The sequence below is a fragment of the Pinus tabuliformis genome, chromosome 4_1, assembly GCF_031772625.1.
Source record: "Pinus tabuliformis cultivar Carrire ecotype Pingquan chromosome 4_1, CPIR1, whole genome shotgun sequence".
Taxonomy (NCBI): Eukaryota; Viridiplantae; Streptophyta; class Pinopsida; order Pinales; family Pinaceae; genus Pinus; species Pinus tabuliformis.
Window position 1 is genome coordinate 325,821,796 of NC_142303.1, and position 16,301 is coordinate 325,838,096.

The 16,301-nt window shown below is 35.7% G+C and overlaps 1 protein-coding gene across 1 annotated transcript; it reads left to right on the forward strand.

Annotated features, from left to right (window-relative positions):
- The first annotated feature begins 6,375 nt into the window (after positions 1-6,375).
- Positions 6,376-8,767, forward strand: LOC149175614 (uncharacterized). Its single transcript, XM_089422902.1, has 3 exons — positions 6,376-6,869; positions 6,969-7,090; positions 8,326-8,767. Exons 1-3 carry the CDS (start codon positions 6,693-6,695, stop codon positions 8,447-8,449), a joined length of 423 nt encoding a protein of 140 aa, XP_089279028.1. The 5' UTR covers positions 6,376-6,692; the 3' UTR covers positions 8,450-8,767.
- The last annotated feature ends 7,534 nt before the right edge of the window (positions 8,768-16,301 follow it).

Here is a 16,301-nt window from a genome sequence, read left to right on the forward strand (position 1 = left end):
ATAGAGTAATGCCTCTACATCCTCATCCCTTCTTGAGAGTGCATCTACAAAAACATTTTGATTCCCTTTTTTGTACATGATTTTAAAGTCATAATCCGACATCTTTGTGACCCAATTTTGTTGCTTTTCTAAAGATAATCTTTGTTCCAAGAAGTATTTCAAACTATCATGACTTGTTTTTACCTTGAAGTATCTTCCCATTGGGTAAGGGCACCATTTATTCAGGGCATGTAGTATTTCCAACATTTCCCTCTCATTAGTAGGTTTGTGTAAATGCTTTCCCTTGATTGGATGAATTTCAAAAGCATTGAGTCATCCTTCTTGCATGAAAACAACTCTAATGCCATTTCTTGAGGAATCACATTCCACAATAAAGATTTTTGTGAAGTTTGGTGTAGTTAAGATCAAAGCTTGTCGCATTGCCTCTTTAAGATGTTCAAAGGCCTTAGTTGCTTTTGGAGTCCAAGAAAATACATCTTTCTTCAGTAATATCGTTAGAGGTGCTGCTATTTTCCCATAATTCTTAACAAACTTGCGATAATACCTTGGCAACCTAAGAAATCCTCGAAGATGCTTTAAGGTTGTGGGGATTTTCCATTCCTTGATTACTTTAATTTTGTTAGGGTCTACCTTTGGCATCCTCATGAGACACAATATGACCCAAATATTCCATCTTGGGTACCCCAAAGAAACATTTGGATGGTTTTGCATACAATTTTTTCTCCTCCAAAGTTTAAGAAACCTATCAACATGTTGAACATGATCTTTCCAAGACTTGTTGTAGATTAGTATATCATCAAAAATTACTAACACAAATTTTCTAAGGAAGGTTTTGAAAGTGGAATTCATCAAACCTTGAAATGTGGAAGGTGCATTACTAAGGCCAAAAGGCATGACCAAAAATTCATTATGACCTTCTTGAGTTCTAAATGTTGTTTTTAGAATGTCTTCTATATTTATTCTAATTTGATGATATCTTGAATGAAGATCTAACTTGGTGAAGTAAATTGTTCCATTTAATTCATATAAAAATTCATCGATGACAAGAATGGGAAATGTATCTTTAATAGTGAGCTTATTGAGATCTCTACAATCCAAAAACATATGCCATGAACCATCCTTCTTGTGCACCAATACTACTCGATAAGAGAAAGAACTTTGGCTAGGTTGAATTATACCTGCCTCTAGCATTTATGTAACCATGTGTTCCATTTCATTCTTTTGGGCATAGAGATATCTGTAAGGTATGATGTTTGGAGGAACACTTCCTAGAATCAAGTGAATAGCATGATCATGATCACAAATAGGTGGGAGACCTTTGTGAGTCTCAAATACCTTGGAATGATTGTCAAGGACTCTTTGGAGATCTAGAGAAATGGATGGCTTCGATGTTTAAGCATCTAGTGAGCATAATTGTGTAATAACTCCTCATTATTCCTTATTCAAAATATTTTTCATGCCATTACAACTAATTATATTCCTAGGCTTCTATGTGATACCCCTTAATTCAATTTCCTTCCTTTCCCAAAAAATATTTAAGAAAAGTTCTTGAAAATAAAAAGCTATCGTCCCTAAATATTGTAACCATTGGACTCTCATGAATACAATATCAACACCATGCATTAGAATGGAAAACATTGGACTATTCAATACATACTCCCCCATGATTAGATTGATATTATGGAACTTCCCTAAGCAATTTATAGTTCCTCCATTTGCAACCATCACTTGCACTCTAGTGTTGGATATAGAAAGCAGTTCAAAGCCTTGGCTATCTTAAAATGAATAAAATTATGAGTACTACCCAAATCTATCACCACTATTACCATTTTCTTCTTGATATATCCTTTTACCTTGAGATTTTGAGGAGTGGTAAGTCAGATTTATTTCTTCTTTTTCAACCCCCGGGGTTGGTTCTTGGTGTATATCTTCTTATTTTGATGTTTCTTGTTCCTTTTCTCCCTCATCTTCACAATCTATGTAAAATAATTTATTCTCATCACATTTATTACCTTTAGTGTACTTGTTAGCACAACTGTAACAAATCATTTTTGTTATCTTTTCCTCCAGTTGGTTTGGTGTCAACCTTGTAGATTATGGGAGGCTAGGAGAGGTAAACTTCCATCTTTATAGCTATGAGTGGTAGACCTCCTTGTTGCCATAAATGTGCTTTCAACATTTATTACCACCCTAAATGAATTCTCCAACGACTTAGGTTCCCAAAGGCGAACTTCATGTTCTATATTATCCTTTAAAGTTCCTATGAAGACATCAATTAGATGCTCCTTTGGAATATCAATTACCTTGATATTCACTCTTTGGAAGTTCTCAATGTGCTCCACAACTATACCCCTTTGTTTGAGATTTATTAATGGATAAAGACGATATTTCTCTTTGTATCATTTCCCCCATAAAAATTGTCCAAGTTACAGGTGATTTACGACAACAAATCCATCTCTTCCACACAAAATGATTGGGTTCTAAGTATAAAGATGCAATGTGTACATTTTTTGTGTGTTGCACATCATGTAGATCAAAGAGTTGCTCCATCTATAGTATCCATGTTATCCGATCCTTACTATCAAAATTCCTTGTATAAATATTTAGAATGTGGTTGGTCTTCAACCCAAACTTGGTGTCTCTAAATCATGGGTCACATTCATTTTGTCCTCATCACGAATTTCATGAAATACCTTAACACTACTAGAAAGCATTTCTTGTAGCAACTTGATCAAACCTTCCATTTATTCTTTTAACCCATCCTTCAAACCTTCCATGTCCCTTTTTATTTTTTCTTCTAAACCATCCATCTTAACATTCATCGCTTCCAATTGATTTTTGGTTGCTCTTTGTGAGAGTGCAAATTGTTGCACTTGTTCCTGCAAATTTGATATTTTGTGTTGCATTCCCTCTTCTTCATGTGTCATAGTAGATATTTCTGAGGGCTTAATGGGTGTAGAATACTTTTATTTGGGAGGCATTTTAGAACCAATTAACAATATTTATTCTTTACTATGCTTTTTGAATCACTTCAAAGTAATTTTTTTAAACAAAAAGTTATGCAAATTTAAAATTACACACCTTTTAAGAGCTTGATTTTGAGCTTGTTTATAAGGTTTACCTTGAAACTATTGTATATCTATGATTTTTTCCTCCAAAGGTCTAAAATTGCGTCCTATGGTAGTCCCTTGTGACTTCTTTCCAACCCCACCAGTTAGACAAAGATTAGGTTCTTTAATATAAATTTTTGCCAAATCTCCCACGATGGCTTGATTATGGATTGGTTCAGTAGAGCGAACTTATACAGAATGCCATGTGTCACTTTTTTAATATTCATCCCTAAAATGATAATCGAAAAATAAAATTCCGTGAAATTTCAGTGATTTTTAATGAAATTCAACTCCGATGCTCAAAGAGAAATTTATGACAATTTTCCTTGGGACACCTGTTTGAGACAAAGTTTTGGAGCATACAAAAACCCTAACTTCCTTGGACCATATCTCCAAAAATATAGCGAACCAAGGTCTGAAATTGTAGCCAAATGTTCATCAAGAATTCATCTCCACTTGGTAACAATTCTAGGGTTTGAAGCTTCACATAAAAAAAAGTTAAGCGGAATTTCCAAGACGACCCATTTGGAGTAGCAAAACCATAGGATCAAGAGCTCTGATACCAAATGTTAGTATCAAGATCAAAATAACAAGAAAGCATAAGAAAATATAGCTCAATGACTAGATAATAAGCCACTTCGAGGGTAAAACCTCCCTTTACATCACATAAATAAAGAATTCTTGGATGATTCAAATGGAAAGACCTCCATGGTATATATAGGAGTCTAAAGGGTCAAAATATAATTAGGTCCTACATAACAATAATAATGCGAGGGCACAACAATAATAATAATGGGCTTATATAATAACAATATAGGAACTACACTAGTATTATAGGGACCTATCATGTAGACACACAAGGGAATCAAATGGGTCACACATCTATCATGGAAAAGTCCCATAAATGGAGTGAGAAGGGACATGCCCCATCATGCAGATGGTGAGGATGTTATCACCTCATTCAATGTGTGAGGTCGTTGCTCCCCCATTCTTTGTCATCATATGGAGATGCAGAGGTTATGATAAGGCCAGGTTATTGCAGGTTAGATAGTGGTAATAGTTCTGGATGGGTTATATTCATGTTCCATTCCTCACATGTTGCTTCAGGTGGATGGCAATGATTGGCTCCTTTTTACATCATTTTATGGGTAGTCTAGTGCAATGGAAATCAATGCTATCTTCATTGGTCTCCACATGGAATTATGTATCAAGCTCAAGACATGGTGTTTGTTGTTCTTTCCTCCACTTTATCTACATCAAATTATGCTTTTCTTAGTTTTTCATGGTCACTAGGTCCACTGGCCATGGGATTTCTACATTCACATCTGAGCCCAACACTTAAGCATGTGTTTGTAGCTCCATTCATCGAAGTATGCTCCTATTTGTTTCCATTGGTTCACTAGGATGGTTAGGCAAAGAGATCATTGTTGAACAAGATGTGGGGGTTGTGGGTCGCAAGGAGGCTCCAAGGCCAACATGAGGGTGTAGAACTCAGTTAGGTTGTTTAGGGAGCAATTGTCATTGAAGGTAAAGGAGGCGCTTCATGAATTGGAAGAATACATTGTTGTAGAGAGAAAATACTTGTTCGACTCTAAAGTGATTTTGGATATGAAGGAATGGGTGCCTAACATGGACCATACTCATGAAAGGTTGAACGAATATCTTCTTTTCATTGACATGTTTAGGAGGCTGAACTCATTGTTAGGTCAAGTTCTTTTGGATTGTAATGATGCTAAGGAAGAAATGATGTTGGTTTTGGATGATGTTATGCTTCAACAAAATTGATATGAGCAAGCAAATCAAGAGAAATGAGGCAAGTGTGGCTCCTGGTGCTGGCCTAAATTGTTGCAACCATGGGGATCTCAACCCAATTTAGGTGGATGCTTCCCCCTATTCTTATTCTTTGTCATGATGTTTAGCTCTCAATTTGTGGTGTGTTTTGGCTCTACCATTCCTTTTATGCTTGGTTTATGATTTCTAGTTTCTGTCCATTTGAAAGTAGCTCATAGTGAACAATTTCTATATCACTTTGTCAATCTAGGAGTTGCTTTGCTTTCTGAGATAATTATTATGAAAAATGGATTTTGATGTAATTATGATCTATTGTTTTGTCAGTGGTCTGGTTTCCCAAGTGGCAGGCCATTGTCAGGCAACATTTTTGTACACATGTAATTTCTTACAGTTAACCAAAATATAGCTTACAAAACAAGCATCTCATGGAAAAGTGAACTTGGGAGGCATACACATATAAGGGAATCAAATGCATCATAAGTATTGCATGAAAAAATGAACTTGCAAGGTGTAGACACAGAAAGGAATCATATGCATCACAAGTCTCTCATACAAACTTTAGGGGATCAAATGTATTGCAAGACTTACATGGAAAAGTGAACTTGCAAGGTGTAGACATAGGAATGAATCAAATACATTGTCAATAGTAAAAAGTTGAACTTGCAAGGTGTAGACACACAAGGAAACCAAATGTATCACAAGTGTCTAGTTGAAAATTGAACTAACAAAATGTAGACACACAAGGGAATCAATTGTATCACTAATTTCTCACAGAAAAGTAAACTTACTTAGTGCAAACACAAAAAGAAAACAAATGCAAACAATGCATCGCAAGTGCCTTGTGAAAAAGTAAATTTACAAGTAATTATACAAATAGAACATCACACAACTCCAAAAATTAAACATGTATCTTTAATTAAAAACTAAGTTAATGCAATATAAATATATCTAAATCCTTGAAAAGAAATAAATATTAAATTAGTAAAGTATAATGTAAAATAAAATGTTAAAAATAAGATAGGCTAATAAAATAATAAATTTATAATTATTTGCATGCAAAATTCATATACAAATACAATCTTTATCTTATCAATTTAAAAGGTTGACTTTTAATTAAAAAATAAATTGACGTATTATCTATTCTTTTAATCTAAAAATCACATAATTTATATATATATTTTAGTGAAATCTCCTAATTAATATATCATTTACTACCCATTATGAATATATCCAAATTCTAAACTGAAAAAGCTTTCCATGCAGATTATTCCTCATGTGGCCTCTCCTTTACACAATGGTTAAAAGCCACACAAGGAACAAAGAATACAGGGAACGGATCCTATCAACCAGGAAAATTATATCCAATTATATCCAATACCTGTAGAAGAAAGTTAAAATTCCACCCCTACATTGGCAAATGATTCCTCATGAATCAGCTACCTTTCACACAATTGCTGGAAGCCAGGCAGAGAATATTGGTGACCAAAATCTTGTAGGATGAGAGGGACTCTTAAGTATTTTATAACAGGCTTGACAGCGACTTGAAACTAAAAAACGTCTATCACATGCCCACTTCCGACTTCTGTGTCATTTGAGTGGGAGGAACGTAAGTATGCAGAGTCCACTGTAGTGGGTGAATGGGTAGGGTCGGTGGAGTTGTAGAATATATCATCAATACTTGGTGTCTCCTTCGGTAACAGCACGCATAATTGAGATATATATATTTATAGTACTCCAGTCTTTTGAGATTCTGATCCCTTCATTTTTCTCGGAACCATATAAGAAAGAAGCATGGCGTTGTGTTTCAGAGAGGTTCTGCTAATAAGTGGGCTCGGGCTCCCCTCGAAGGACTGTTATTCTGTTGGTTCAAGATTATCTGTGAGATCTTCAATTTCTGTGCGCACAAAGGATGTCACTACCAGGGCAACTGTGTTCCCAAAAAAGTATAAGCTATATGAAACTGTGAAGGTAGGATTTTCCTATTTAAATTTAAACTTGTTTTTCTCTTCCCCCTTTTTTTTGGAGAAGGTTCGGGGGATCAGTTCTTACAGTGGGTAATGTGTCCAGGTCTATCAGGATGCCTCCAGAGGCATAGTTTGCTATAGAAATGAATATGGTGAGCTCATCTGTGAAGGTTATGACGAGGGTCCACATTTGCGCCGTACCCAAGAGCAAGAAGAGCAGTACAGGTAATCAATTCATAGTTTGCAGGAATTTTTTTGGTTATTCTTCATTTTTAGAGCCTTTTTGGATCAATCGGTGCAAGCAGATACGCTCTGACCAGCGATCTGATATACCCAAAGCAAGTTATGAACTCCCTCAAGTAGAAATTCCTACAGTATTAGAGCTATCTTACCGAATATATAGATTATGGTTCAACACCCAATGCCATGTGGGCTCTAGATTAATTTTGCAGAGGGGTATACCCATCCAAATCTGCCTTTTGTCTCCAGTTATAGGTCGTATATCTTGAATTCTAATATTTAAGTAGTTAGATTATTTATGTGAATTTTGGGATGTTTTCAAGGGAAAACCCTCCAGGAAAATCAAAGATGTTTCCTTATATTAGTCATTGGTATCTGTAGTGACTCAGGAGATTCAAGTTGGGTGTCAGTTATATTAATCATTGGTATATGTAGTAACTCAGGAGATTGAAGTGGGGTGTCAGTTATATTAGTCATTGGTATATGTAGTAACTGAGGAGATTCAAGTGGGGTGTCAGTTATATTAGTCATTGGTATATGTAGTAACTCAGGAGATTCAAGTTGGGTGTCAGTTGGCACTGGATTACCCAAATTTTCAACAGTATTAATTACAATTGATTGAGCTAATTCCTTGGGTTTTAAAGTTTGGACTAGTTAAATGCTCAACCGTATTAATCTCAATTGATTAAGCTAATAAAATCCATATCCAATTTTGGTTTAAAAATGTATTTTGTCCTAATATCCTTTTCAATGAAATCCATTATACCCCTTAACTCATTACACCTTTACACCAACAAAGGGTTGGTCGATACCCCACTCAGGCTAAGGCTGTAGGGCCTTACTTCTCTTAGTCCGCAAAATACAATGAAAAAGCCCTTAAAATGATCCTTGAATATAGATATTTTAGTCTACGAAATATTGATAAATTAAGGCCTTTACAAATTTCTATGACATGTAGAGAATACAGATGAAGCTATACCATGGTTGCTTGTGAAGTCCTCTAGAAATTGCTATGACACGTAGAGAATACAGATTAAGCTATACCATGGTTGCTTGTGAATTGGCTTTTGAATCTATAAGAACTCTTATCTTTTCAAAGTTGGATCAAGTAGTTGGAAGAGTCTTAACCTTTTTTTCTTCTTCTTAATCTCATAGATACAGAAGTTATAATGAAGAACATTCGCTTTTTTGACAGACCAATTGTTTTTTCCTTGATACAGGGAAGATGTCAAACTTTATGGCTGTGTTCAGGAAATAAGACCTTACCTTCTTGAGGGAATTGATTATACATGCATGGGCGTAGATCTTGTGGAGGTCTCTTCTGAAGGGAAAGATGAAAGCTGATGTAACATTTTGGGTGTGTTTGGTAGCCAGTGGATAACTTAGTGCAAGGAAAATATGGCCCTCGGATTGAAATCTTGTGTAGGACAACGTCTCAAGAATTTCACGAGTCTGGGCTCTGTAAATTTATTGTAAGAAAGCCCTTCTGATGAAGATGTACAGTTTCCTGTCAGGGCTGTTTCTTTTGCTCTTTATGTGTATAACTCTTCCTTGGGATAATATACATAAATCGACTGAGGCAGAAAAGCCTTTTTATTGTACATTTGATTTACCAGAAGATAAACCTCTGAATGGTTAAGAATGGAAACAAAATTGAGTCCATCTGGTTATCATCAGTTTTGTTGAATTGTCTGACTCTGTCATTGGCTACTTTAACCATATATTTTAAGCTTGAAAGTATTGATTAACATCCATAACATGTTAATAATTGGAAAAAACATAGAATTTCTTATAGGGATTTAATACTGTATATATGTCATGCATATAAGATGGGTGCAGATAAGATTTATTCAAGACGTAGCTTAACGTTTAAATTCTCTCCTCTGCATTTCTCTACCACCACATGATCTGTTAATAAGGCCAGGAAAACATTGTCACACCCATTCTGATACTATCCTGAGTAGACTTACAAAGTATGTAAAGAAACATGCTGCTGAAGGGTGGGACTTTCATACTGCCAAAAGTAAACCACTAGATCTTAAGGCAGCCTATGTAATCAGATAGAAATCTGGAACTCTTTACAGTTTTATTTGATTTGCAGCAAAACCTGCAAAAATGTTTCCTCTTTAAGGTCATGGAAGTAACTCTTGAATCACCATTCTCTAAATTTCCTCAATGCTTTAATGGACATGGATTTCCATATCAAAATTTGGAAACTGTCAATCTAGCCAATCCGAACATTATGGTTCCTCTGTCTAGAGGTTGAGACTAGCTCGCTTTCTTCTTTATTTTTTTTTAAATACCGAGATTGGATTTAAGAACAAAATAGGTGCTAATTTGTTTTGAATATGTACGGATTCTGGTAATTTTTAGATTTGTTAAAATTTTCTATTCCCTTAATTTTCACAACCAAAAACATAAAATGAATTGGTTGACTTGTTTCATTTCAACCATGCCATTCATTGTACTGGCAACTCTTCTCGCTGCAACTTGGAACTTCTTTATTTGTCCGTTATTGGTATTGGATTCCTACCAGCTATTGCTACTAAGCTTCTTGTCTTGGCCTTGGATTCATCATTTACAGGTGATATCACAATGATAATTGGCAATAAATTGTGATTTCCACTGTTTTACTTTAGAGTTTATTTATCCATGACCCAAACCATTGTGAAGGCAATAAGACATTTGCTACTTTGTAGCTTGTTGCATGTGACTGAGATTTTATTATTTGATCATGCTTCGTATTAAAGTTTTGATCATGCATGGAAGGAGGGATGTTTTGCACTGAGTGATGGACGAAATTCACCTTTTCCTGATCTGAAATTTACACCCATGAATGAATTAATTTGATGCACTTGTGTTGGCTTCATAATGTGACAGTTGATTGGATTTTTGGTACCTGCTTTTATTAATAAATGTGGTGTTGTTTTTTACTCAAATACTCGGATTCCTTTCTGCTCAGTTGATTATCTGGTTACGGTTTTAAGTTTGATGATATGTGTCGTTCTGGTCTTATACTTTGATTATCTAAGGGTTTCCTTGGTTAACTTGTTTAGATGTTTTAGCCCAGATCTGATGTTTTTTTGGTAAACATAATGTTGTCTTTCGTCACTTTTGGCTTTTCCTTCACACTTTTGCATATTCCAGGTTCCCTCGGTCAACATGGAAATGTTTTAATTCACAGTTTTTTTCATTTTTGCACAAGTTAATGGAAATGGGAATTTAATTGCCGTGTTTAGAGTTAGACACAATACTACAAGAACAAGGAGGGAGAGATTCAGTCACAAATGTTTGGAAGGGAAATCAAAAATAGCACTTACAAATGAGAAAGATGTTACAAGATTGGTTAGAATTAAGAGTTGATTTAAGTAAGATCTAAGTTTGTAAGTTATTATGTTATGTGTAAAGTTTTCTTAGATTTTAATAACAACAGATAAATGTATGTTAATTGAGTTTAATATAAGGAGTTTATAGTGGGGTTATGTTTTTTTTTTATCTGGGATCAATTCATGCAAGTGCCATGTTGAGTTTTTAATGAATATATTGTTTTAATGGCTTTGAGTCTTTAAGAATATTGTTTATATTGGGTACCGTCCTTGGAATAAGGAAAAATACTAAATGAGTTTCCTGGGACATGTATTTCAAGGAAAAAAAAGCACCAAAAAATTAACAAAAGAAAAAGGAAAGAAAATTATGATCTATTCCCTTTAAATCTCTTGGTGACTAGTGATCTATTTGCATGAAACAAAAGAGAGATTAAAATAAAAGAAGGGAAAACCACTACACCCTATCTAACCCCACTTTCAATTTAGCGCATGCAGAAAACATAAACACTATTTGAACTAATGAAAGGGAACATACAAAATGCAACCAAGAAGAGAGTGGAACCCTACTTAACATAAATGATTATGCTAGTATCTTCCTATGAGACAAGTTTGGAAATACTGGCTATCTACTTCATGAAATGAAAGAGTTTAAATGAAAACAAGGTTCAAAGAGAAATATGTCCTAGTCAACCCACTTTTCAAATCAATGCATGCAACAAATATTATGGACTAAGGAAAGGAAGCATACAACACGCAACCAAGAAAAGAGTGAAACCCTACTCATCTTACATGATTATTTTGGTATCTTCCTACAAAACAAGTTTGAAAATACTATCCCTTGAATATATAATGAGATGAAACACACAAGCAATTAGAAACATACAAAAAAATTAAATCCTAGATATAGATATGGGGATCTAAGTGCCCTTAGATGGTAACAACTTGACCCATAAGTTGTGTTCAAAACTCCTTTGGGGTGGTGATGTTGAGTTGATCTAAATTGGATCAACATAGTATGTAGTTTATTGATGGTTTGGAATGGGGAAGAAAAAATTTGGGACCTATAGAGAATCCTTGGGACTAGACCTTGAAAATTGCACTAATAAAGCAAAATTAAAACCATGTTGTCATGGGAAACTAGAAGATAGTGAGTTGAGGGAACAAAAGAAGATCTAACACTTGAGAAAATGAATTCCAGTAACCAATCTTCTAAGCACCTATTTAAAATAGAAATAGTGGTTGAGATCAATGGCTATGAAGAAAAAGTAGACATAGTTAAGTTGAATAATTGGTTGTGATAATTGAAAATATATTTTAATGTGTGTAGTGTATGGTAGTAGAAAATAATGTTTTTCAAACTCAAGATAGAAGACCACACACATACTTGGTGGGAAAGTTACACCAAGACCATTAGCCTAAAGAGAGACTTGCTAGTAATTAGGTGGACAATATTTAAAAACCTTCTCAAGTCCTAGTGTTATCTTATTAGGGATGAAAGAGGATTGAAGGATTTAAGTGACTCTATTTCTGACAAAGGCAAGAATAGTATACAAGAGCACACCATAGAACTTTGGAAGCAAGCCATTTATTGGGAAATAAATTTCATGAACCTAGATGTGGTCATAAGACATTTGGGTGGTTTTCACAATAATATAAGAAAACAAGTTATGATATTCAAGCCCAAGGCCATAGATGAGGTCTATGTGTTGGTATAGTACATTGAATCTAACAAGAAAAATGGGTATCTACTATCCAACTGGTTCAAAGTAGTTATACTGACTTGGAATTCCAATAAAGGAAAAAAGAAGAAGGGAAAGAGGACATATAAGAACGTTAACACCATTGCACATGTGTGCAAGTAACCCAACAACCATTGTGATTATTGCAACATTAATGATCACACTAAAGGAAAATGTTGGAAGTTGTATTTAGAGCTAAATCCCAAGAATCACATGTAGGAACAAGATAAGAGGAAAAATCTTCTAGTTTTGGACACATGAAGGGAGATTAAGACAAACTTAGATGTTGACAAGAAAATTATCAGCACAAAAAATAAGAAGGAGGTGAACTGGAGTAGCCTCCCACAAAGGGGATAAGGAGATGACAAAGTTGTTCCATATCAATATTTTGATAAAGAAGAACAAGGTAGATGTTTAATTCAATTTGGTTCATATGGCATCCTCATTGTAAAATATATCAAAATAATATTGGCTTAGAGATGCATGGTCTCCTCCAAAATTACTAAACTAGCTTTGGCCCTTGAATTATAATTTGTTAATTCATGTATTACTTGTAATAAGGTGTGTTACCAAACATTTTGTGGGTAATATCCCTAGGATAATTTTTTTTCTCCAAGATGGTCCTCAACCAGCAGCCAACAGCCCCTTGCAGCCACCAGTAGCTCATTCTGCCATTTCTCCACCACCTGAGCCAGCGATGTGGTCCTTCGCTCATCTGCCATGATCGTATTTTTGAATGTGGGCCTCCTGATCATAGTATCCATTTGCAGGGAAATGTTATGTAACATTTCACTCTTAAAATCCTCCAACATAATTCATATCTCATGCTTGATGGCTATTAAAGAGGGAGAGGAATTGACCAAGTCTTGGCTAGACCAACCCTTTTTCCTAGCAACCCTAGTGTGATTCCTGAACACATTTTTGATGTCATCATAAGGAAACTGGTAGATATCTCCTCGAGGACAACATGTTGAGGGTTTCCATTACATCTTCCCTAATCCCTCAAAGAAGAAATAGCTTGCGTGACTCAAGATCAGTGGTGCAATTGACCCTCCTATAATTGAGTTGAAATCTTTCCTCATAGTCTAAGGATTCATTGGGTCCAAGGGTCATCTTAAATATTTCTTCCTTTCTTTCTTTGGACCTACAATTGTCCCTGTATTTTCCATTGAAGGCTTGTTTCATTTTGGCCTAGGTAGTGAGGTTGTCTCTAGGTAAATTCATAAACCAACGCAAGGATGCATCTTTGAGGGTAGATGGAAACAACTTCAGCTTTTGTTCATCAGAGGCATTAGTCATAGGTCCTGCAGGAAACAACAAACTCAAACGTGAAGGTGTCAGGATCCTCATGGGTTAGGTCATGGAAGTGTGCAAGGGTCGTAGGGCTTATATTCTTCATTCTGGACTCTCCATTGGTTTCTCTGATAGGGAAAATCTCATTGTTCTTGTTTTCAGCCATGATTTGGGTAGGTGAGATAGGTTATTCTTCTCCTATAGGTTCTTAAAAAAATTCATGTGTCTCACCTAAAGGGTTTTCTAACTCCCTTGTAGTCGGAGAGGGAAGTTCATAGTAACCAAACAAGAATTAAGGTTGATTGCTTGAGGGGGTGGGGTTTTTTGGTAATAATTTCCCTTGGTTATCCCTACTCCTACGAGGCATGAAAGAACAAGTTTCTTTTTGATTTTTTTACTTTTTCTTTTTAAACAATAAGACTGATGCAAAACAAGAAACAAACAAAAAAATCATCTCTTAAGTAGAAACAACGCCTACTTAGACACCTCCTCGGTAATGGCACCTAAAAGTGATGGGACCTGGTATTGCACCAAGGACGTTGTAACTCCTAAGGGCTTCTCAACTTAAATTATCAACCCGGGGTTCGTACAAACTTAGAGGTGACAGTGCTATATGCACAATAGGTTAGGTTCTACTCATGTCACCCTCATTCATGAAATCAGATCAAGGTGTTCAAAGACCACTCCTCCAACTAATTACAGTGAAAACTTCTTATGAAAGCATAAATGAACATGATTCTAACTACAAAGGTGAAAATTCCATTCATTAAATGTAAATGCTAATTGAAATTGCATGAAAGGAAAAGGCTAGTCTATTTGTAGAAGTAAATCATGCTACTCTACTTGCACACTTAATCAAATCAATAACCTACTTGCATGCATCATTTGTCTACTCACACTTGCTTGAAAATGAGGAATCCAATCTTTAACATACCTATGAAGAAAAATACTAATTCTAACTTTGTTTTGTTATCTGATGGTTGCAGTGAGGAAAGGATGAGGTTGGAGTGGTCTTAGAGTCTTCCCTAATCATCAAATCATAGTTTGGGGGCCATTATTCAACTTAACTATGCTAGAGTCAAAGTATGGAGCAAAATTGGTTGAAGAAAACAATGCTACATGTCTTCTATAGAAGGTGCTACAAGAGGCCCAGTTTTGCTACAGGAGGAGGGTCTGAGAGCTTTTGAGGACATAAATGGTGTCTTAAAAGAGTAGGAAGGTGGATGAAGGTAGAAGGAGGTGAATGAAGGGTGTGGAAACCCCTTAGCCAAGCCTAGTACCCCTCAGAGGTCTATCTTGCACCAAATTTGATGCCCACGGTGTCCTTCATCTACCTTAACAAAGTGACTTCAGAGACAGAGTTTGGAAGCAAGGTGAGGTGCCTAGGAGGAAGATGGAAAGGTCCAGGTGGATGTGGAAAGGTGTGCCCATCCTTGCAGGTCAACACAATCCTTGCAAACCAATCAAACACATGCATAAAATGATCATTATTGCAACAAAGTAAATTAACATGGAAAATATGAGTTGAATTTTATTGAAATCTACTCTAACCCACAACACAATTCCAATTTCCAAACCAATGTTGCTAACTCCTAAGTTGCAGAAATTAAACATGTAGAAAGATTGCAATCCAATAGTTAACAATTTCCAAGAAATCATAAGCAAATATTTTTGAGTTGTTATTGTGGATCATTCCAATCACTCTTCCCACGTGAGAGGTGATAGGAAAGCCTACAATTACAATTTTTTATGATATAACCTCTATTTAAACAAGGAAATAATTGCAATGCTTTGAACAAGAACAAGAAAGAAATACAAGAGAGGGACTAAAGCCTATGGGTTAGGCCCAAACCCAAGGGTTTCATCCCTCCAAAACTAACTCAGATGCAGACCAATGGTAAACTTCTCATTAACATAAAATGATAGTCACATACATCATATAAAAGATAAGAATAACAATGTCAAGCACTAGGCTCTCAGTAGCTACTCCTAGCTACAACCAAAATTCAAATCCTAATGAACCTTTCAGCTGGTTTATTTATACAAAAGTAATTGAGGGCAGCTCCCTTGAAAGGAGGAATGCTCCCCTCCAAAATCTCAAGATTTGTGGATCTAGTTCCCTTTGACCTTGTCATGCACTTAAAGTTCCTCCACTGCTAGTGAAATTGAGTTGTTGGTGAGAATTTTGTGATCTCAAGCTGAGTTAGGGAGTTAATGAGGTGGACAAGCCCCCTATATTATCTCTAGGTGTCTCCATCAAGCCCCTGCATGGTAAATATCTCAAAAATGTTTTTTTTTCCTGCATATTAACCACATTAGGCCATACAATATGAAAAACACCCTCTAGTCTTCCTACTGGCTAAAAAAGTTAATTAATGTGAGAAAAGGAGAGTTTTAAGGACTGAAGGTTAGCAAAATGAACCTCAAAAATACTTATTGATGGACCCCATCACTAGGACTAGTCTTGCACCTAGTAATTTACCTCCAAGCATAATCTTGGTTGATAAACACCTAGGGCGACCTTTTCTCATCTAGCTTGAGGGATTCAACACCTTTCTAGTGGTTAACATGGTGACCTTGTAGTCATAAAAGACACAATATCTGCAACGCCGAAGGCATCGGGTGGTTGGAACATAGGGGGAGGTATGTTAATCAAGCCTTTGCTTTCTTCCCATTGGCTTCCATCCCACAACCTACTCTAAAGACTGGTCTCAAAATAGTTAACAATAAGGTTCCATTTAAACTAGGCATACAACTTACAAGTGACCAAGATCCTTGCATTTCATCTAGGTCTTAGGACTTGCATCTCTATAGGTTAGTGAAGCATATAAGTAGTGG